The 24744-nt window shown below is 37.6% G+C and overlaps 1 protein-coding gene across 2 annotated transcripts in view; it reads right to left on the bottom strand.

Moving 5' to 3' along the window:
* psmd14 (proteasome 26S subunit, non-ATPase 14) overlaps positions 1-24744 on the bottom strand; it is a 106236-nt gene that overhangs the window by 15990 nt on the left and 65502 nt on the right. For both annotated transcript variants that reach the window (XM_048598998.1, XM_048598997.1), the window contains exons 7-8: positions 11749-11856; positions 5172-5246 (exon numbers count right to left, since the gene is read on the bottom strand). In XM_048598998.1, the coding sequence (XP_048454955.1) occupies positions 5172-5246; positions 11749-11856 (183 nt within the window). The remainder of the gene's footprint in view (positions 1-5171; positions 5247-11748; positions 11857-24744) is intronic.

The following is a 24744-nucleotide window of genomic DNA, read 5'->3' as shown; positions in this document are numbered from 1 at the left end:
TATATTTTCTATAATTTTTTTTTATTCTTTCATGGGATATGGGTGTCACTGGCTACAGCAGCATTTATTGTCATTCCCAATTACTCAGAGGGCAGTTAAGAGTCAGCCACATTGCTGCGGCTCTGAAGTATCGTGTAGGCCAGACCAGGCAAGGACAGCAGTTTCTTTCTCTAAAGGATGTTGCAGAACCAGATGGGTTTATCCAACAATCAACAATGGTTTCATGGTCATCATTAGACTTTTAATTACAGATTCTTACTGAATTCTAATTGGACCATTTGCCATGGATTTACAAGGATTTGTTAAAAATTTCAAAATGGTCTATTTGCCACACTATTTCATAATAAAATAACACTGTGCCAGAAAGCATGTGCATGAACCATTTGAAAAGTTTTCATGCATTTTGGAGATGGTAGCCTTTCTGAACTCTGAAAATACATTTTTATCCTTGCATAATAGTGTGTATTTATGAGCAGTAGTCATAGTCATAGAGCTGCACAGCATGGAAACAGACCCTTTGGTCCAACTCGTCCATGCCGACAAGATATCCCAAATTAATCTAGTCCCATTTGCCAGCATTTGGCCCATATCCCTCTAAACCCTTCCTATTCTAATACCTATCCAGATGCCTTTTAAATGTTGTAATTGTATACAGTATCTAAAATAATAAAACAATTCCTAAACTAAGAGGCCACAAAAAGCTAGCTCGTGGCTTATATCATTCCATCCCTCCTCCGAACATGGCTGAACTAAAAGGCCTATCTTGGAAGGCATGTAGGTATCTGAAGGCATATAGGAATGAAGTGCATAGAACATATGGACAGTTTGCATTTACCGTTCTATGATAAGTGAAAAACCACCGTGCCTAGTAATAATATATTTTCTATATATGGAGATGAAAGGGACATAATAAAATCATTTTTGGAACCTGGATTTCAAGAGAGACTTGGATGGATGTCAGATACTTCTGTAAGAGATTTCTTTTTAAGAGAAAAGGTCAGAAAGTCCTTCCAGACTAAATCCAGGACTTCTGTCAGAAAGTAGGTGACTACAAATATCTGCGGTGTCAATGGAAAGATGTTTATTCTGTTGGGGTTACAACAGATAGAGAAAAAAACACACCAGAACATTAGCTTTGTTTTCAGCTCAGAAGAATCCAGGACAAGCAAGTTTTTTCAAAATAAAAAATTCAGTCCAGAAGCAACTTCAGTTTCTCTTTTAGATGGAGTATTCAGGTTTCAGAAAAGTTCATGTCCACAGATTTGAAAAGGATCCATCAAAATGTCTTCACCCTCCATGGTAAAGAAACTGCAGTCAGTTAAGACCTTAAAATAGGGTTGATGCAGGGATGTAATTTCACTGGTCCTGTGTCTCTATAATGGACAACGTTAGCAAACGGATTGAAAATTTGTTCTGCTATTTTAGAACTTGCCAGCTGCCTTTGTATTCTTAGATAGTTTGTTTTTTATTATTTCCTCTTTTGTGTAATAAACTGTGTTATTGAAGGAAAGTCTGCAGCTTCATACTAATAGGAACGTCTCTAACCACCACATTACCTAAGTAATCAAAAAAATCTATGAAGCCAGATTTAATTCTAAGATCTGGCTTCTCCAGTTATCTCATCAGCTGGGATCATGATGCTACCTCAACTATCATCTGAAGTCACATCATTTGGGATTTTGGGTAAATCTGTATTTATATCTTTGCTTTTTGGCATGGACAGCGTTTAAAATGGTTATGTTATGAACTTATAACTTATCTGAGCTTGAAAGATAATAAGAATTTTCAAATAGCTCCGTCACAACTTCTCCCCTCGCCTGAGGCATCATGACCTTCAAGATAAACCATGTCTGTAATGAGAAAGAGAGAGACAAGAGAGAGAGGCAGAAAGAGGTAGAGAGAGAGAAAGAGAAAGAGGCAGAGAGAGAGGCAGAGAGAGAGGCAGAGAGAGAGGCAGAGAGAGAGAGAGACACAGACAGACAGAGAGAGAGAGACAGACAGACAGAGAGAGGGAGAAAGACAGACAGAGACACAGACAGAAAGAGAGCAGCCCTGGCAACTTTACCTTTACTTTGTGAGCTCAAGTCGTTCAGCAGATTCTATATCTTCTAGAAACTAATAGCAAAAATGCCTTCTACCCATTGTTCTATGATCTAATAGAATCAGAATGACACAACACAAAAGGGCAACTATTCAGCCCACTGAGTCTTTATAGAGTCTGAAGAAGCTTTCAATTAACCCTGCAATATTTCCTCTTCATGTATTTATTCAGATGATTTGCCTGCATAAATGGCAAATAGTGAATCAACTGTCTTTAATCACAGATGTCAACTGTCCCTTCAATAGGATAAATCCATCACAGTACATGTTGTGGAATGAATATTAAGTTTCTAACATCTTTGAAGCTAGTAATATACTCTATTCAATTAAGCGACACCCAGGTATAAAAGACAATTACTGGTTGTAAGGCTAGGGCTAGCTTCTACACACTCAGTTCTAACCAATCTCAAAATTCAATGCCCTAACAGGCAGGATCATCCTACACATGAATGCAAAAGGATGAATGATTTCAGTCACAATCTATTATTTAAGTATTCATTTCACTTCTCTCTATTAAGAATGATTCCTTGGAGGTTGTAAACTGTTGTATTAATCTAGCAATGATTGTGCTATCATTGCTGGCACAGTGCAAAACAACTTTTCCTGGGCCCATGTTTGCTATCAATAAATAAGCTTTTTGTTAAATAGCACCCTTTCCCCCTCAAATCTATTCTCATTACCCAACTACTGTCAATTTTAATTTCCCTTTTCCCTACAAGGTTCTTAAATCTACCTTCATTCCTGAGCTCCATGCTCTAATGAAATTCCCTGTTCAAGTCCCTTCAGTCTGACTTCCACAATGACGATAGCATTTACACACCAACCACACATACCCCACACCCACAGACCACTGACATTCAATATGATGGTGGCACTTATGCTGATAGTGGAGTAGGTCATTGGTCTTCATCCCACAGAGCTGTGCAGTCTTCCAGATGGCTAAGATTACACTAATCCAGGTTGTAACCTCGGACCGGGTTGGCATGGTCTGGTGTTGCAGCCTTCATTGCCAGTCTTGGGGAAGGGCAAGTCCTGACTGCACCACTCCATCTACCAGGACCTCTAGCTCACTGCCCACAAAGTAGAGCACTGATTTTCCCTTCTCTACCATGTCTGGTGCCAAATCAAGAACTGTGCAAGGCAGCATCAGACTGACAGTGATTGCCTGGGTGCATAAGGGTCTTTTAAAGACAGCACTGGCACCAGGTCTGCTAATCCATTCAGGGATATCCCGAAAGCAGTGAATTCTTCAAAGTATGGCGAGTGCTGGAATGGGGCTAGAATGGGTGAGAGGGGTGCCTTACAGCAGGGTAAGTAGTTAGTGAGGTTTGCTTGTTAAAGATGCGGCAAGCAATCTCATTTGGCCTTCTGGGCAGAAACATGACAAAAACGACCCTTACTTTTATTGACTAAGACTCAGCCTCATCCTCAACTTCTCTACAGCTTTTAAATTAAAAAAAAACACACATCCAATATTTAGTGACTGCTTTGTAAACAATTTTAATTCAGATCTTTGGAGGAAGTTAGCCCAACTTTACATCCAGTAAGGGTATTTTATACTTGATTGTTACTTAACTGGATTACAATGTGGGAGAAAGCATGTTCTACGGCAGAAAAATTCACTGATGAATTCTCTTAATTTGATTTGGAAACATTTAAGCATAGCAACAGATTTATTTTTCCAGAGAGATATCTGGTTGCCCATTTTCTTAAAAGTCCTGGACCCAGGTAAATACAGTGATAGCATTCATTTCAAGTGGGCTAGAACACAAGAGCAGAGATGTACTACTGAGGCTGTATAAGGCTCTGGTCAGACCATGTTAGGAATATTGAGCAGTTTTGGGACCCATATTCAAGGAAGTGTGTGCTGGCCTTCCAGTAGGTCCGGAGGAGATTTACAAGAATGATCCTGGGGGGGAATGAAGGGCTTGTCACATGAGGAGCGGTTGAAGACTCTATGTCTAAACTGGACGGAGTTTAGAAAGATGAGGGGAGATCTGATTGAAACATACAGAATACTGACTGGACAAAATGTATGTGGACAAGATGTTTTCACTAGTAGGAGAGACAAGTACATGAGGGCTCAGCCTCAGTGAAGGAACATTTCAGAACTGTGATAAGGAGGAATTTCTTCAGTCAGAGGGTGGTGAATCTGTGGAGGCCAAGTCATGGAGAGCATTTAAGGCAGAGATGAAGTTCTTGATTGGTAAGGGGATCAAGTGTTACAGGGAGAAGGCAGGGTACAAGTCAAGCCCAATGGTCTAGGACTTGGTAAAGATCAAGTAGATAATGAATTAATGATTAAGTTATTTCAGTTGTGACTGTGTGCACTGATCCTTTCACATTTGCTCAAGGAGATGACAGAGAGATTTGTTCATAGATCTGATTCTATTCATTTCTGAATAGCTCATTTGGAGCCTTTCTTCATCATTACAGTGGCAAAGTACGGACTATCAATATTCAACTTCAATCATTTGATTTTAATAACTGAGACTTAGATGGACTCAGCGATTTTAAACAGACAAACATTGACCTAAAATGACAGCAGCAATCACGTGACCACAGATTGAGACAAGTTCAGCAAACCAATGTTGAATAAACAAACTGTCTCAGGAATCAAAGATTACAGGGAGAAGGGAGGAACAAAGTACTGAATTTGATAATCAGACTAAACGGTGGAACAGGCTTGAAGGGCTCAGCGGCCTGCAGCTGCTCCTATTTTCTTTCTATGTCTCTGATTTAAATGTTTTAACATACCGCATAAAAGTTGTTGCCCTGCTGAGACTTTTCACTCACTGCACAACTGGATTCTGATCAACTAAAAATGATGCTAATCAACTCAAAGCTGGTCAAAACAACGACAATGCATTTGGTGTACTAACCTTGTTATGACAACTGTAGAAGTTACAACTGCTATATGGTGGCAAACTCGAACAGTTTATGAAAATGCAAGGTGTGATTAAGGGTCATGCATGGTTAATACTTTTTAACAATCTAAGATTTGAACAATAAATGAACAATGCCACACAATGTTTTAAAGATATAAAACCAAGATTGAAAATGTATCTTACCTTTTGCTCAAGTTCATTTTTCCGATAATTGATGGTGATAGAGTAGTAGTGTCTGTTTAATCCATGAATCAAAGCCTAAAAATATACAAAAATCTAAACTGAACAACAGAAATGGGAATATCAATTTAACAAAGTTAACTTGCATAATCTTGTCGTGATTTATTCGCCGAAAATAACATTTCCAAAAGTGACAATTTGATATACAAATAAAAATAAACAAAGTTTCTCATGTCAAATGCATAACTTCAGTCAATCATAATCAGATTTGAAAATAATCCTCAAAGTGAAATTCATTCAGAAACTTATTTAAGAGAAATGTTCAATTTATTTCACTTATTAACGTACATAACAGAAAGACTTAAAAGAATCTTTACTACAAAGGTTAATCTCAGAAATACATCAATAAATTGATTGTATTTTCAGATACGTTCCAACTCACCTCACCATATTCCATATTTGTATCTCCCTGAATCAGTTAGATATTTATTAGCGTCTTTGGAAACTTGCTCACTAATTTTCTTTGGCTACACAAAGCACCCCGAATTTTCTCAGAAAGACAACCTTTATTTTTCAGTTGTTTGAGAAACATTGAGAACATTGTTCAGTCAACTTATTTAAGATTTTAAAAAATATTTTGAGAGCATAAGAATTCTCTTCAGTATACGTGTGCATCTTACAAAAATTTAATAGGCAAAAATAGCTACTGGGAGAGATTGGAAGAAAACAGCAGCAACATTTTCATTTGGCTTCCCAGTGAGTTAGAATTAATGCAAAATACTGTGTTTCATTTTACTTTTTAACTAGAGTCTATAAATTACATACATCCGTTCATTTACAAATAATGCATCCATCTTCAATCCTAAATTGTCACAGACACAGAAACAGAAATGAGGTCAAGATTTTTTTTTTAACATTTGTTCATGAGATGTGGGGAATGCTAACCAAGCCAGCGTTCACTGCCGTTGCCTGATAATGACATTGACAATACCAGCTACCATCTGTAAACAAAGACTTGAGTACATATTTTAAAGTTCATTAATTTTAGGAATATTTCTTTAATAAGGTTACTCCACAAATCAAAGAATACAATAATTCCTCCTGAATTAGTCTAAGGCTCAGCTCTGAAAAAATGAGGAGGACTCCATACTAAAAATTCCAGGGGAGGAAAGAAAGGAAGAGTAGTGGCAACCAGCATTCCCTCTAAGTTTCTTACCAGTTGCGTTGACCTTCAAGACTTGTGCATAGCAGGACTTCTGGAAGTCAATGCCACAATCTGTATACCAATGCCAATCACTACACAGGAAACATATGCGCACGCATGGACTGGGCCACATATGCTCACAGGGAATGCTGGTGACAGCATTGTTTAAGGTGAATATTCTAGTGTTGGAGAGAGACAATGTTTAGAGGGTTTAAGGACAGAATCTATTTTGTTAGATCTAAGAAACATAGTACCTCACATTACTGAATGTATTCTATAAGTCTCCAACTACTGCTGAAGATGAAAAGGAACATAGGAAGGATATTATCAAGCTGAAGAGGGTTCAGAAAAGATTTACAAGGATGTTACTAGGTATGGAAGATTTCAGTTACAAAGAAAGACTGGGACCTTTTTCCACTAGAGTATAGGAGGTTGAGAGGCGACCTGATAGAAGTTCATAATGTAGCGAGAGGTATTGATAGAGTTAATGATATTTGTCTTTTCCCTAGGATGGGGGATTTCAAGACATTTTTAAGGTGAGTGGAGAGAGATTTAAAAAGAAAAGGCAAATTTTTTTTACACAGAAGGTGGCTTGTGTGTGGAATGAACTTCCTGAGGAAGTGGGTACAATTACAATATTTAAAAGACATTTGGCTAAGTACATGAATAGGAAAGGTTGGGAGGGATATGGGCCAGGAGCAGACAGGTGGGACCAGTTTATTTTCGGATTATGGCCGGCATGGACTACTTGGACTGAAGGCTCTGTTTCCGTGCTGTATGACTATGGCTCCATATGCAAGGAAATTAGTGAACAGTGGAAGACATGGAGGGTTTTGGGTTGTCCCAATACAGACTGGGTAGTACTGCAAAAGGTAGAGATGGGGAAAGTTTTTTGCAATGTGTTTGGAGAATTTTCTGTATCATCATGTTTCTAATCCAACAAGGAAGGAAGCATTGCTGGACCTGATTTTAGAGTAGGTAGATCAAGAAATCAGCATAACAATGATCGTAGTATTGAAAGGTTTCTATTGGCTATAAAAAGTTCAGAGTAAAAATAATAAATTGGGGGTGGGCCAATTTTAATGGGATGAGAACAGATCTGGCCCAGGCATACAGAAAACAAATACTGGCATACAAACTGCTATTGATCATGATGGACTGCTTTCAAAGGAGATAGTTAAACTATGAGGAGGAAAGGTAAGATAAGATAAAGAAAGCTTGAGCTTCTTGCATCATGACAGACAGCAAAATGAAGCAGAAGGAAAAAAAAGTGTATATGAAAGATGTCAAGTTGATAATTCCAATGAGACCACACAACATGTAGAAAGCTGCGAGGTAAAGTGAAAATTGAAATAGAAGTAAAGGAAGGGAATGAGAAGAGATAATCGCTCCCATCAACCATAACCTTTGGTTAAGCTATTACTGACAATTTACATTTGCTTAGTGTCTTTAATGTCATAAAATTCCCCAAGGTGCTTCACAAAAGCATTACTGAATAAAATTAGAGACCCAATTACCAAAAGGAGACAGTGGGACAAGTGGCCAATAACTTAGTCAAATTGGTGCATTTGAAGGAGCATTTTAAAAGGAGTGAGATACAGAAACAAATAGGTTTCTGAGAGGGAATTCTTGAGCTTAGGAGCTGGACAGCTGAAGCCACAAACAGTGGGGCAAATAAAAGAAATTAAATTTGTCAGAGTTGTAAGGCCACAGGAGGTTACAATGATAGGAAATGGTAATGCCTAGGAAGAGTTTGAGAAAAGCATTTTTTAAAAAAACACAAACATAAAAAATAGGTGCAGGAATAGGCCATATGGCCCCTTGAGCCAATAGCTTGTTCCTGCTTTTCCCCTCATATCCTTTGATTCCTTTAGCCCAAGTACTATATCCAACTCCTCTTTGAAACCATACAAAGTTCTAGCCTCGAATGCTTTCTGTGGTAGCAATTTTTACAGGCTCACCACTTTCTGGATGAAGAAATTTCTCCTCATCTCAGTCCTAATTGATTTCCCCATATCCTTAGATCTTGACCCCTGGTTCTGGGATCCCCTGCCTTTGGGAACATCCTTCCTGCATCTAGTCTGTCTAGTGCTCTGAGAATTTCACAGGTTTCTATAAAATTCATTCATCTGAACTCCAGTGAATATAAACCTAACTGAATCAACCTCTCCTCATACGTCAGTCCCAGCAACCCAGGAATCAGTCTGATAAACTTTTGCTGCATTCCCTCAATGGCAAGAATATCTTTCCTCAGATAAGGAGACAGAAACTGCACGCAACATTCCAGGTATGGTCTCACCAAGGCCCTGCATAATTGCAGCAAGACATCATTCCTCTTGTACTTAAATCCTCTTGCTATGAAGGCCAGCAAAACATTTGCCTTCTTGATCATCCGTTGAACTTGCGTGCTGACTTTCAGCAAACGATATATGAGGACACCCAGGTCTTGATGCACGAGCCCCTCTCTCAACTTCTAGCCATTTCTGTTAAAAATCTGCCTTCCTGTTTTTGACACCAAAGTATCCTTGCATTTATTCACATTTTATTGTATCTGCCATGCATTTGCCCAGTCATTCCATTTGTCCAAATCATACTAAAGCATCTCTGCATTCACCCTCCCAACCAGTTTGTGTCAACTGCAAACGTGAAGCTATTACATTTAGTTCCCTCATACAAATCATTAAATATATATTGTGAATAGCTGGGGTCCAAACACTGATCCCTGTGGCACCTCACTAATCACAGCCTGCCATTCAAAGACCTGGTTATGCCCACTCTTTGTTTCCTATCTGCCAACCAGTTTTCTATCTGTCTCAATATACAATCTCCAATCCCATGCATTTTAATTTCACTCACTGAACTCGAATGTGGGACTTTGTTGAAAGCCTCTTCAAAGTCCAGATAAACCACACCCACTGGCTCCCCCTCACCAACTCCACTGGTTACATCCCCAAAGAAGTTCAATAGACTTGGCAAGCATGATTTCCCTTTTGCAAGTCCATGCTGACTCTGCCCAATGTGGTCACTGTCTTCCAGATGCTCAGCTATTGATTCTTTTATAATGGACTCTAGAATTTTCCCCACTACAAATGACTGGTCTCTAATTTTCCGTTTTCCCTCTGCCCTCCTTTCTTAAATAGTTTGGTGATGTTAGCTACCTTCCAATTGGTAGGAACTGATCCAAAGTCTCCAGAATCTTGAAAGACCACCAATGCATCAACAATGTCAACTGCCACTTCCTCAACGCATTGTCAGACAAACAGTCAATGTTAATCAGTGGACAAAGAGGGGATGGGTGAATACGTCCTGACAAGAATTAGGATATGGGCAACTGAATTTTAGATGAACTCAAGTTTACAGAGAGTGCAAGATGGATGGCCAGCCAGGTCAGCATCGGAACATTCAGGTCTGGAGGTAACAAAGGCATGGACAAGCATTCCAAAACAAATGAGCTGACTTAAAGATGGAGGCCAACAAGTTTATGGGAGTTCAAATCAATGCTCTGATGACATACTGTCAGAATACACTTTTGGTAACTCAGCTCAGGGTCCAAGAAAACGATATCATTACAAACTGTTTGATTTGGTTCAGATAAGGCCATGTAAAAAGAATGTAGTTGGTGGCAAAGGAGCAGAGGTTGTGGCGGGGCAAGACAATAGCTTCGATTTTCCCAGTGCTTCACTGGAGTAAAATTTCTAATCATCCAGTGCTGGGTCTCAGCTGAACTGCAAGACAAATCAGAGGCAATGGAGGGGTTGAGTGAGGCCACGGAGAAACAGAACTGGATGTCATCACCAGAAATGTGAAACCTGACACGTTTTTGTACGATGTGGCCAAAGGGTGGTGTCCAGATAAGAAAGGGAAGGGCCAAGAACCGGTCTCTGGAGGACTCGAGAACTCATGGCTTCAAAAGAGAACGTACTGAAGGTGGTTCTCAGGCTGCAATAGGAAAGAAATGAAATCTGATGAGGAAATCCCAGACAACTAGATAACAAGGACGGTATGGCTCAACTGTGATAGTGGCAGCAAACAGGTCATGAATAAATAGTTTATCAATAGTCATATGATGTCTTTTATGAATATGATAAGTGTTGGGCTGGTTCTTTGGTAATCAGTGTGCACATTTTGAAATCAGAAGTAAAAGAAAGTTAGTCATAATTTCTCTAATTTGATTCAGAGGTACTGATTAAGATTTCCCCTAATAATAGCACTGTTGTTCCACATTATTAAGAGGATAATTGATGTTGCCCAATTAGTTTATATGTTTGCTAGCCAAAATCAACTATAGTGATGTTCTTGCTTATAAATATTGATTGGAACTTTTTATTTTCCTACCCTAGTTCCTGCTGTGTTCTACAACTTATTAACAAAAAGCATATTAACTAGCATGAACTTAGTAAAATTACAACTTTATATTTGAATAAAATGCTCTTCAAAATCTAATTGTATTTACTCAATATATTGTACTGCCTGTGATATCAAAAAAAGTCTATATCAAATCCTGTTAACTAAAATTCTGGTCTTTCAGACTGAATGAAGAACTCTTCGAATTGGGAATACTTTTAAAATATTGAGTTTTTTTGGAACATGAAAAGACAATCAGTTGTCCTTAGATGGATATTTCTTCTTTGACAACAGGTACAATTAAATGTATTTCATAGAACTCATTCCTACAGTAATCATTTGGAAAATTTCATGAAATTAACAAGAGAGGTCATTACAGCACAGTCATAAAAGGAGCAGGAACCTATTCTCCAGAAACATGCATGCATGGACTTGTCTATGCCCAGTCAAAACCCCTGGCACATTTCTGCTCATTATCTTTGACAGTTATAAAGACTTCAATAAAAGTACAATTCACAACCACAAGCTAAGATCCTCTACAGATTTTCATGCTTGGTACAATCATATCATTAATGCACTTTTTTTTCCAAACTGCAGTGTTTAATTAGGGTGTGCAAATTAAAAAGTCATAAAAAACAGTGTTGTAGGGATCCTTATCCAAAATGGCTTTGCCCAACTAATTAGTACAATATATGCAAGGCTAAACAGTGAGGTTCTATGTAAGCTGTGTGCACACAGCAACCCAGAATGCACTGTTCAGCCAGCTCACAAGCGGCCCCCTTTATGATCATGTACTTGCACGGGCATGCAAAAAATAAAGGGATCATATATACAAATGGATATCAGCAGTAAAAATTTAGAAGGGGCATCAGTAAAAATTATGGTCTCATTGACATTAACCAGACCGCTTAACTTATATAATGTCCAATTTTTTCGGCAGTAAAATATCTGAAGATAAAATATAAAATCTGCTGAAGAAGTTTATTTTAATTGTATATACTGAAATGTTAATTAACTGATGGACACATTTACCTGGATAGATGGTTTGTTGAGATGACCAAGATTTGAAGTTGTTTGCCTCGGCTCATGTCCTAACACCATCATATTAGCATTGATCAGTCTAAAGGCATCAATAACAACCTATTTGAAGGAAAGAAAGAAAACTCATTCTACTTTAGCTTAAGAAGATGGTAAAACCTTGATATCACATCTGGCTTTGGCTTCTATCCAAACAAAGACTTAATGAAAAACCAAACAGAAGGAATTTCCTGCTGGTTGTGTCATCGGCACACCACTTTATAACTTGTAATGCAAGGTGACATCAATTAAACACATAATTTGTATGGAACAGCAGTGGGTGAATGTATAGTTATGAAAGTTTGTTCATCTTACAGTCTAGTTTTTTTTAAGAATTCCTTACAACCCAGACTTGGGAAGAAGATAATATAATTGATTGACCTTAACTTGATACAATAACTGAATAGTCTGTTGTTCTTGTATATATTTGCCAACTAGATCTCATCTAATCAATATGAATGACAGGGAGTGAATAAGACTGAAAGTGAGCACAGGCTAAGGGATTATATGTAAAGCCCAGCACTGTCACATCAATGAAATGATCACAATACTCGAAATGACAAGAAAATTATAGCCAGCAAGCAACTCCCTCTTGCATTCTACTCTAGTCATATGCCTTTGCTTACCCTGCTCAAGTAAAGAGTCTGTACCTTGTCTGATGAATTAAGACATCCCTCATCATCGTCACAATCAGGACAAAAACAAAGCATGATAAACTGAAGGCAAGGTCATCTGTGATTCACAACAGGTTACTTTCTAGCTAGCTAGTTTCACAGTATCAATAAAATATTAATATGAATATATTTATAGTTTTAGGCAGTAATAACCTACTCATGCTACTCATACACAATAAACTAAAATTCTAAATATGTTTTCTATATATTCCATTTGAGCTCCAATATTTGAAATCTGAAATTGAAATAAAATGGTAAAATATTCCTAACTTATCTTGATATAAAATTTTGGATTTCTATCCAACTCCTTCTCAATACCCTAACCCACAACAAGACTTCTCTCTGGTGACACTGGAAGCAATCTTTTTCCAGCTCAAGACTTCCAATGTCGGAGTAAATCAGCTTCTGCTTTGGGAGAGAGAACACCACTCATCCACAGAGAAATATATGGGCAATCACTGCAGTCATTAAGTCTTTATTAGATCATTTCGCCAAAGATATATGTGTATTCATCATCCCAGGTGAATCCAGTCTACCTTTCTGCGCTGTCTCGTTTAAACCATATTTTCATAACCTCTACTTATAAAGCAAATATAAACTGGAAAATTTATGAACTTTGCAAATAATCTCTGTATTGGAAACAAATAGCAACTGAGTACAGTCATGTGTTAGAGATACTACACAGCAGAAGCATATCTATAAGCAAATGGTCTAGCAAACTAGATTAAAGAAAATAATACATTGGAACTTTAACCATTACAGTGGGTCAGTACTTTGGACATTTTAAAATGAAATTTGAATATGTAGGACTACTACTGTAATAAAGCTAAAAATTCTTATTGAAACAAGATATTTAAATAAAATACATTTACATTCAAACAAAATGCTCAAGTACAAAGTTATCTTTATGTTTCCAAGTTCATAAAATGTCCAATAATTTGGTGTTAATAGTATTTTTGTTTCATAACCTACTTCACCGTCGAGTGGAGAGAAAAACAAGACTTCCACTGTGCTGTACATTATTGCCATTTCATGTCAAAATCTAGGCAAGAGTACTATGAGTGACTAGAATAGAATTAAAACTATTTTAAAAGTTATTCATAAAATAACTTTGATGTCATTCATAATCTGCATAACATATTATATCTGCTGAATGTGACACTAATATAAACATGACTAATTGAATAAATTTATTTGCATTTTACCAGTTATAGTTTAACTCTCCCTCCATGCTGCCAAGTCTACTATTTAAGATAAGGTCAGTTTTCAGGTGTTTCAAATCAATGTCCTACTTCTCATCCAATTTCCACCATCTGACAACATTAAACATAGATCTCTTCAGGACTAAACTTTTAACTAGCTAGAAAACAACAAATTAGTTTCTGACAAATTTTTCTTCCAACCACCAAAACAACCAATGCAAGATGGAATGCAGTATAAAGTTAAATATAATTTGACTGTCAAAATAGCAAGATAATGCATTTGATACAGTCTGGAAAGAACAGAATCCGATAAATGAGGAAAAAGAGAAAATAAGCAGACAAAGCTCTGAAATCATTTAGGTATAAAATAATTATACCAATAAAGCCAGTTCTAATGCTTAAGTAACTTGTTATTCACTTATTCTTTCATGGTATATGGGTATGCCATTCATCCTCAATCGTGCTTGAATAGATCAGGCTGTTAACACATTATGATGGTTTGGAGTCACATGTAGACAAGACCAGGCAAGGGTGGCCAATTTCCTTCCCAAAAAGCACATTCATTAACCAGATGAGTTTTTACAACAATCAAGAATAGCTTCACGTTGAGCTTTACTGGGACAAATTAGGTTCTTAGATTAGCTAAGATTACTTTCAACTATTGCGGAAAGGCTCATAGGGTCTCAGTATCTTAATTAATGTCCCTTCGCAGACCTTTTCATAAAAACAAAATCCACCAAAGTTTCATTTAAACTTTCAAAGTGATCTTAAAGGTTTGTCCATCTTAGCTCTTAGAAAATTTGGCATGTCCACAATGACTCTTACCAATTTTTATAAATGTGCCATAGAAAGCATCCTATTCAGATGCATCACAGCATGGTATGGCAACTGCTCTGCCCAAGGCTGCAAGAAACTACAGTCGTGAATGCAGCCCAGCCCATCACGCAAAACAACCTTCCATTCATTGATTCCATTTACATTTTCCGCTGCCTCGGGAAAGCAGCCAACATAATCTAAGACCCCTCTCACCCCAGTTACACTTTCTTTCAAACCCATCTGGACAGAAGATGCAAAAGTTTGAAAACATGAATCGACAGATTCTAGAACAGCTTAATCCCCACTGTTATCTGATGTTTGAACGACCTCTCATATATTGAAGTTGAGCTTTCTCCGCACCTTCTCTGTAGCTGTAACACCATATTCTGCATTCCATTCTATTACCCTGAAGTACTTATGTATGATTTGCCTAGATAGCATACAAAATAATACTTTTCACTGTATCTCAGTACACATGACAATAATAAATCAATCAAATCAAATCAGGAAACTACACAGTCCTCCTCTAATGCCCCTCTATCAGTGCTTTGCTGGGTGGAATTGCCCTCATCTGAATCCATTCTTATTTAGACAGGTGTAGCCAGAGACTCATCTACAATTGCTTTACTTCCTGCTCTCGTTCCATTCAATCTGTTGTCGCCCACTGCTCCCAACAGTCTATCTTTGGTATCCTCTATTTCTCACCTACATACTATACTACAGTAAAACTACAAGGCAAGTTCCACCATGCACACCGACAGCACTCATCTCTATCTCACCATCACTCCTCTCTTCATTCCTCTAGCCTCTAACTTATCAGACTGTTGGACCAACATCCGGTACTGGACGAGTTGAATTTTCATCCAACTACATTTTTGGAAGACTGAAGCCATTGTCATTAGTTCTTCCAAAAACACCATTTCATAGGCATGAAATCCATCCAGTCTAAGTAACTATCTAAGAGGTTAGACCAGGCTTTCCACATCTTTGTTATCATACTAACCCTGAGGTGAGCTGCTGACTACATTTCAACATCATTTACAGCACCTATTTCTACTTGCGTAATATTGTTTGATCTTGTCTGTGCCTCAGCTCCTCTGCTCTTGAAACCCTCATCTGTGCATTGGTTACATTCAGCCTTCACAATCCAAAGCATTCCTATTTTTACCATTTATAAGCTCGAGTTCATTCAAAACCCTTGCAATGTCTGATTCACACATCACAATTATGCTGACCAATCTAAACCTGCTCCAGTTAAGTACAGCCTCTCTTTCTGACCTCCAGATCTACAACCCTTCAAAATATCAGTCATCTATCAGTGAAATATCCAAGACAGGCCACCTGAGCATCGCCATTTTAATACTGCACCAGTGTCTTCAACAGACCCTAAAGATCTGGAATTCCCTCCTTCAAACTCTCTGCTTTACTACTTTTGTTTTTTCCATATTTACTGTGGAGAAGGACATGGAAGCTAGAGAACTTGGGGAAATAAATATTGATGTCTTGAAAAGAGGTGGTGCTGGAGGTCTGAAAATGCATAAAGGTAGATAAGCATATATGAATATGAAGGGTTTAGAGGGATATGGGCCAAATGCTAGCAAATGGCACTAGATTTATCTAAGATATCTTGTCAGCATGGATGAGTTGGACCGAAGGGTCTGTTTCCTTGCTGTACATCTCTATGACTCTAAGACCGCGGGACCTGATCTGTGTCATCAATAGCCACACGTGAGGTGCGGAAAGGCTGGAGGTTAGCTAACATTGTGCTATTATTTAGGGAAGGCTGTAAGGAAAGCCAGGGAACTATAGACCAGTGATCCTCACGTCAGTGGTAGTAAATTGTTGGAGGGGATTCTGAGGGACAGATTTACGTGCATTTGGAAAAGCAAGGACTCATTCTGAATAGTCAGTATGGCTTTGTTTGTGGGAAATTGAGCCTCAATAACTTGACTGAGTATTTTCAAGATGTGAAAGTGAGGACTGATAAAGGCAGAGCAGTAGACATTGTCTACATGAACTTTAGGAAAGCATTGAACAAGATTCTGCTTGATACACTAGTTCATAAGGTGACATTACATGGGATCCAGGGAGAGCTAGCTAATTGGATACAAAATTGGCTTGAAGGTAGGAGAGAGCGTGGTGAGGTGGAGGGTTGTTTTTCGAACTGGAAGTCTGTGACCAGGGTGTGCCACAAGGATCAGTGCTGGGTCCATGCTTTTCATCATTGGCATAACTGATTTGGCTGTGAATATAGGAGGTATGGTTAGTAAGTTTGCAGATGATACCAATACAATACAATATAATAATAATAATAATAATAATAATAATAATAATAATAATAATAAATAATATCATCATTTTATTGTCACATGTCTCCCATTGTAGGAATACAGTGAAAAACCTTTTACGATGTCTGCCTTCTTATGGTGGTGAAGGTGGCGTTTGACAAATTGACACATGCCTCCATTGGTCAGTGCACTGAGTATAGGAGTTGGGACATCATGTTGAGGCTGTACAGGACATTGATGAGGCCACTTTCGGAATACTACGTACAATTTGGGTCACCCTTCTATAAGGAACATGGTGTTAAACTGGAGAGGGTTCAGAAAAGACTTTCAAGAATGTTGCCAGGGCTGGAGGGTTGAGCTATATGGAGAGGCTGAATAGGCTGGGGGATTATTCCCTAGAGCTTCAGAGACGAGGGGTGACCTTATAGAGGTTTATAAAATCATGAGGGGCACACATAGGGTAAATAGCCAAGGTCTTTTTTCTAGAGTGGCGGAGTCCAAAATTAGGGGACATATGTTTTAAGCTGAGACGGGGAGATTTAAAAAGGACCTGAGGGATAACTTTTTGACACAGTGGGTACTGCATGCATGGAACAAGTTGCCAGAGGAAGTGGTGGAGGCGAGTACAATTACAACATTTAAAAGGCACCTAGATGGGTATATGAATAGGAAGGACTTAAGAGGGATATGGGCCAAATGCTGGCAAGTGGGACTAGGTCAGATTGGGTGGTCTTTTCGGCACAGATGAGTTGGACTGAAGGGTCTGTTTCTGTGCTGTCTGATTCTATGAATCTATTTTAAGACTTGATAAAACCTAACTCTTTTTCAAGGTTTCAGTCAGCTATTCCATGTCGCCTTAAGAGGCCTGGTGTTACTTGTAAGGTATCTTAGGATGTTTAAACAAATTAAAGACATTTTAAAAATACAAGTCACTGTTATGTTATATAACGTTACATGTACAAAAATGATATTAAAATTTTAAATTATATTTTAGTTTTTTTTAAATCAAAGTCAGTGTTGAACATCTCCATAAAAATATTTTTGACACTAGGTAAAGCCAGAGTTGTACCACCATAAAAACAAATTACATAATTTGTAAGCAAGTACAATACCTGTTCAAAATGGGCAGTCATGATATGAACAATGTTTACTTGTGAAAAAAATAAATCACACCCACCTACTTTTGAGACTCACTTGTTAAGCTTATTGTTTGTAAATCAGTAACAAACATGAATTGTAGGGCAACTTAACCGATCCATTTTATAAATTGCAACAGGTGACATTTGTCATGAACACTCAAAACTGGTCACAGAGATATAAACACAACTTCCCTGTACAACATCCTTCACTAATACTGGTAAACTGTGAACTAAGAATGTTTCTCAACAACAATGCTTAAATCCCCAACAAAATGGATGAATTCACTCAAACCATATCCAGGGATGGAAATACTTCATGCAAATTGATCAAATTACATCAGCAATTCCTTACAGATAAATCATACACAAGTAATTATTGCTGCTAAATTTAAAAAAAGTAGAAAAGAATTCATGACCACCAGTTCATAGAGAAGTTATACTGTACTCTATGAATCTTCAGTTGAAGTATGATTCCATTCTTCCCCAAGTAACAATCCCCTTAAGGAGGGCATATTAGTATAACAGACTCATTGATACCCAACATATTAATAAACACAAGGTAAGCAAGCTATTAATTACACTACAGTGAGCTTCAGAAATGACCCTGGTGGAATTCCTCTTAACCATGCATTACCTATGGACTTGCTTGATTTTTTTTAATACAAAGGGTACCATGATGGAAACATCAAATATGTTACCTTCCCAATCACTCTTAAAATATTGCAGAATACTACATAAAATTAAGATTAATTGTGATAAACAGCAAATAGTTACACAATTAATAATGCAAAACACTGACATAAAATACTAGTTCTAACCCTTTACAGTTCACATTTCAGCCCTCTTAGAAACATTAAACGGCATCATTATTGTTAACACTGCATTTGATTTGCTACAAATGACTCCTCACTAAAATATCAAATTTCAACAAAAAAAAGTCAAATAACGGTATGGCATTTGGATTCAGTGCAATTCATAATTACATTCAGTGACAAAATTACTACGGGCTAAATTTTATTAGATATCAAAAAGGGAGTGTTAACTGCTTATCAAGATCAAATTCAACAGGTCTGCTTTTTAAAAAGTTGACGGCAAGAATAGAAACTCAAATCAAACCCAATATTACGGAGCTTATGGAGGGGTGGGAAGGGGAGGGGGTGGAAGAGTTGGATTTATAAAATTTGCACTTTTTCTTATTCTTTCATGAGACACCAGTGTTGCTGGCACAGCCAGCAAGCCGCCCTAATTGTCTCACCGAGGCTTTGGACCTTCTTCAATCACTGTAGTGCATCTGGTGTCGGTATATCTGATGTACTGCTAGGAAGAGGAATTCCAGGACTGGACTCCGTGATAATGAAGGAATGGTAATATAATTCCAAGTCACGATAGTTTCTGACTTGGAGGGAAACACACCACTATAAAGGTTCCACAAGGGTGCTACCTCATCTGTTTAGGTAACTGAGGTTGCGTAATTGGATGGTGTCATCCAAGAAGCATTTTTGCACAATATCTTGTATATTATGCACACCACCACGACTATGCGCCAGTAGGAACTAATGCTTAAAGTGATGGATGGGACACCATTGAAGCGGACTGCTATGTCCTTGATAGAACCACTCTTCCTGAGCGTGGCTCTGACAACACTCGCCCAGGCAAGTGCTGAGTATTTCATTACACTTCTGACTTTTGGTTTCTATATGATGGACAAACATTGGTATTCATGTGGCGAAATACTCACCACAGAATTCCCCACTTCTGACCTGTTGCTAGAGCCACAGTATTAATATGAATGATGCAGATAAGTTTCTGGTCAACGGCAACACCCAAGGTGTTGATGGTGGGGGATTCAGCAACAGAAATACCATTAAATGGTAAAGGGAAATTGCTAATGCACTGTTGTTGGAGATGGGCCCTATCTGATTTTGGACCCACTGTCGATGGTACACACTGCAGCAACATTTCAAAGTACTGAATTTAATTAGCATGTTATAAATTGGTGAAAATTTTATTCATCCCAAGCTGCAAATTTGACATTTGCGTGGTCTTTCTCATTACTGTACCTTCATCATTACTTTCAAATCAGGATTCCTTGTACAGTCCACAACACTAACACATTATATTCCCTGGCTCAAAAATTAAAGAATACCTAACACATTCCTTACCTTCTACAATACCGACCAGAAGCAAAAAGTGCATCACTTTGTGTAGCAACAAAAATTGGGCTCATTGTTCCATTGAAATTCAACTCCAGATGCACAAACTGAACTCATCTCTTATTAAATACACAGGAACATATATTTTAGGGGCAGGACCAGGTGACCCAGCCCATCAAGTCTTCTGTCTTGTTAAATAACATAGCTCATCTAATTACTCTATATTCCTGCCTAAACTGAAGATCTGTCACCCATTTGTTTAGCAAGGCTCTATCTACCTCTGCCTTAATTTATATTCAAACACTCTGCTGCCACTGCCTTTCAGGAAGAGAGTTCATGACCCTCGGTGAGAAAAAGATTCTTACCTCAGACTTTAACAGGCGAACCTTTCATTTGAAGCAGCATCCATAGGTCTAGATTCGCCCACAAGAGTGAAGATCTTTTCCACGCCCATCCTGTCAAGATTACTCAGGATCTTATGTTTCAAGCAAGTCCCTTAATACTTTTCTAAACTTTTGTGGATACAAGCTTAGCCTATCCAACCTTTCCAAATAAGACAAGCCATCCATTCCAGTTATTACGTCTTGGGTACCTACTTTAAACTGCGTCCAACTCATTTACACCAACAGGCCAAAACTATACACAGTACACCAGATGTGGTCTCACTACTGCCATTTATAAGCATAACGTCCTTGCAAAAGATGATAACATTCTATTAACTTTCCTAATTACTGCATGCTAAACTTTTGTGATTATTGCATTAGGACACCCACATCCCACTGTACTTGAGAGTTCTACAATCTCTCACCATTTAGACAATATGCTTTTTAATCTGTCCTACCAAAGTGGACAATTTCACTTTTTTGCACATTATACTCCATTTGCCACTCTTTGCCTTATCTATATCCTTTCATAGCTTCCTTACATACTCTTTGCAACTTACTTTCCTAACTATCATATGTCATCAGCAAAGTTTACAACCATACCTTCGGTCCTTTCATCCAAATCATTTATACAAATTGTAAAAAGTTAAGGTCTCAATGCTGATCCCTGTGGTGTACCACTCAATGCATCTTGCCAAATTGGAAATGACCAATTCATGCCAATTATTTCCTTGGCTATCCAAATTTCTGTCTGTTCTAATATGTTACTCATTACTATGAATTTTTAGTTTCCTTTGGTATGGCACCCTACCAAATGCCTTCTCGAAATCTAAGTGCAATGTATCCACAGGTTCCCTTTATCTACAACATATTGCTTTCTCAAAAGCTCCAAATGAATTGGTTAAACATGATTTCCCTTTTACAAAACCACAGTGATTCTGCCCAATTGCCAAGAGTCTTTCCTTGATCTACGGCTTTAATAACTTCTAAAATTTTCCCTACAACATACTTTAAGCTAACTGACATGTACTTATCTGCTTTCTGCCTCCCTCTTTTCAAGTAATGGAGTTACATTTGCTATTTTCCATTCTAAATGGAATGTTCACCAAAGCAAAGGAATTTTGGAAAATTAAAACTAATGCATGTTTTCTCTCACAAGCCACTCTTAAGAACCAAGGATAACATCCCTCATCCAAGAATCCAAGGACTTGTCAGCCTTCAATGTCAATAATTTGTTCTGTACTATTTCATTGGTAACTTGCAATTTTCTTGAGTCTCTCCCTTCATGTCACGATTTACAAATATTTCTGGGATGTTACTCACACCCTCTACAGTAAAAACTAGAGCAAAAACCTGCTCTATTCAAGTGCTATTCAAGTGCTATTTCCTTATTTTCCATTATTAATTCCTCAAATTTTCAATAGGACCAGCATTCATTTTGTTAAGTCTCTTTCTTTTTAAATTTCTAGATACTCTCTTGAACTGTTTTCATATTTCTAGCCAGCTACCTCTCATATTCTAATGTTTCATTCCTTAATATTCTTTCATTTAGCCTTTGCTGATTTTTATATTGTAACCATTCTTCTGACCTGCCACCCACATTTGCACAATTATATGTTCTTTTTACATTTGATGCGCTCTCTAACTTTTTTAACTAGCCATAGACGGTGGGTACTCCACTTGCAATTTTTCCTTCTTGTTGAAACATATCTATTGTGTATTCTTAAGTATTCCCTTTAATGCCTGCGCATGCATCCCTCTTGACCTTAGCCTAACCATAACTACCTTTGCAAATATGAAGAATTTGACTTAAATGCATATGATTGAGATTTAAATCTGCATTTCTTGTTGATTTAAATATCATATTTTGTTCGGAGAATATTGACATATTGGTAATTCTCTCCCTAAATAATAACTTGCAAGTTTTTCCAAATTCGTAACCGCACAAACATGCTTTTAAGAAAGCCATTATCAGTTCTGATGGCTCTGGGAAAGAACTAATTTTGATTTTTTCTGCTGATTATCACTGCGTGCAGCTGGGCAGACCAATAGATTTTTATTTCTCAGATTTGCTAAATTCATGTTAAAGGTCTGTTTTCTTGTTGAATAAATTTGGTTCTTATGCTGCTATCTATTTCATACAACTCGACTCTAATGGCACCTTTAGTCTAAGCAGCACCCACAGATCAAAACATAGGACTAAGTGGGGGCTGATGATGCTATTTACATATGTGATTCCTGCTGTCTTCTTGTTAGTAGCTTTAATATAATGGAAGACCTTGTCTGGTTTGTAATTAACACATCTTTATTGCAGAGATGTTTGGAAGTGATTGCTGTGAATTACTGGTAGCAAGATAAACATAAGCATACACCATTTTCTGTTATGAGGGCAATTTTGCAACCAAGATCAATACACTGTGATGCAATATTCAGAGAAGAAACTGAATCAAATCTATATAATCCTACATTGTGCCAAATGTATACTCTCACTATGGCCTGAAGCATAATTAGCCTACAAAAATAAAGACTTGGTCTGTGTTATTCTTCACAGATTATCTACAGTGAAAGCAAATTTGCAGGAGAATCATAAAAAAACCTTGTTTTTTTAAAAAAACTTCAAAATAAAAATTAAGCTTTCCAACATTCTGCATTCAGCATTATTGAAATCAGAAAATGACAATGATTACATAAACAATGACATTTCAAAAGTTGTAAAATTAAAAGCTAAAGCCAAAATCAAAACTAGGACAATTTCACATAAGGAAAATTTATACAAACAAAATCAAAACAATGAAACATTAGAAATGAGCTAACTAAAAAGCATTACTAGTATCTGTCAATCTGTAAAAAGATTAATGTGCCATCTAAAATTTCTTTTATCACCCACAACCAGCCAGTTATCAACTGTTCAATTTACTGCTGCCTACTTTAAAAATTAAGTGGAATGTGTGACCTTGAAAGTGTAGCTAGGGTTCAGAGACCATTTGGTTATTTATGCTGCAATGCACTGTCAAGCATCCAGAAGGGAAAAACATCATTCTCTGTCCCCACTAAGCCCACAGCATAAAAAATTCAGATAAATCTTACTTTTCAAGCCATTTCTGATGAAAAGCACACTGAAATGAAACTGACTTATGCCAAATGAATATCATTGAATCACAGTGATTGTGAGTTTGAAGTTTGAAACAGTGAAATTATTTATAGCTTAGGAAAAGATATTCCTAAGACTAAGAAGTGTATGCATTTTCTTGTATTTTCCTTAGAGACTTCTTTGCTTTGTGTCCCCATTAATATGAACATTAAAAGAGTAGATTGTAGGGTGGTGATCATCATCTGTATTTATACTGGAATCCAGGAGGCTTCACTGGAAGGCTAAAATATTCTGTAATTATTCACCTTCATGCAAATGAAAGGACATCAGTAAGTCTTGTGAACTCTCCAAACAATGGAAACATTGAGCCTGATCGAAATAAATAAGTAAAAATTTCAGTGTCTCTGTTTCTCTTTCAGTTTTTGGTCTCAAACAGCTTAGAGAAGAAAACAAATTAGAGATTATTTGGGATGCTACTGGGTCAGATTACTTCTGCCAAAAGGCAGTAAATACCACACAGTCACACTGCTTTGTTTAAATAAAAGCAAATAAACAATGACATAGCCATTACCAAACTGCCATGATCAAAATACTGAGAGATCTCTCCACAGACTAGAAATTCAGTCATATACATGCTATGGCCTTTACAAATCAGAGTACGAGTATATTTAGGTCTTAAATCTCAAAAACCCCTTTACCACCTCCAAGGCATGCATCACGAGTGTGAGGGAGTCTTCAGCACTTGCCTAAATGAGCATAGCTGCAATAATCCAGCGGCAGCTCAGCACGACACAGTGCAAAGTTTACAATAGGTAAGGTTGATTAAAAATATCTATAGAGTCACTAAGTTGTCGACTTGCAAATTTTCAGTTTAGAAGGGCTCTTGTGGCACAGTGCTAGTGTCCCTACCTCTAGACTGAGGGGCCTGGGTTCAAGTCCCACCTGCTTCAGAGGTGTGTAATGTCATCTCTGAACAGCTTGGTTAGAAAACTAGGTTAAGTAATAAAAAGTTCTTGCTGCTTTTCCATGACAACCATATTCCAACTAAACAGCATCCTCATCTCATGCTGTAGAAATTGGGAGTTTCCTTTCTCAAGCCAGTTTTCCTCGGTCTCAGAGTGCACAATGGAAAGCATCCCAATGTTATCTCTCTTTTAGCACAGTTTAAGTTCTCTACTACCAAGTAATGTTAATGCAGCTAAACA

This window comes from Rhincodon typus, chromosome 7, assembly GCF_021869965.1.
Source record: "Rhincodon typus isolate 14 chromosome 7, sRhiTyp1.1, whole genome shotgun sequence".
Lineage (NCBI taxonomy): Eukaryota > Metazoa > Chordata > Chondrichthyes > Orectolobiformes > Rhincodontidae > Rhincodon > Rhincodon typus.
This window is presented reverse-complemented; position numbering and strand designations above follow the sequence as displayed.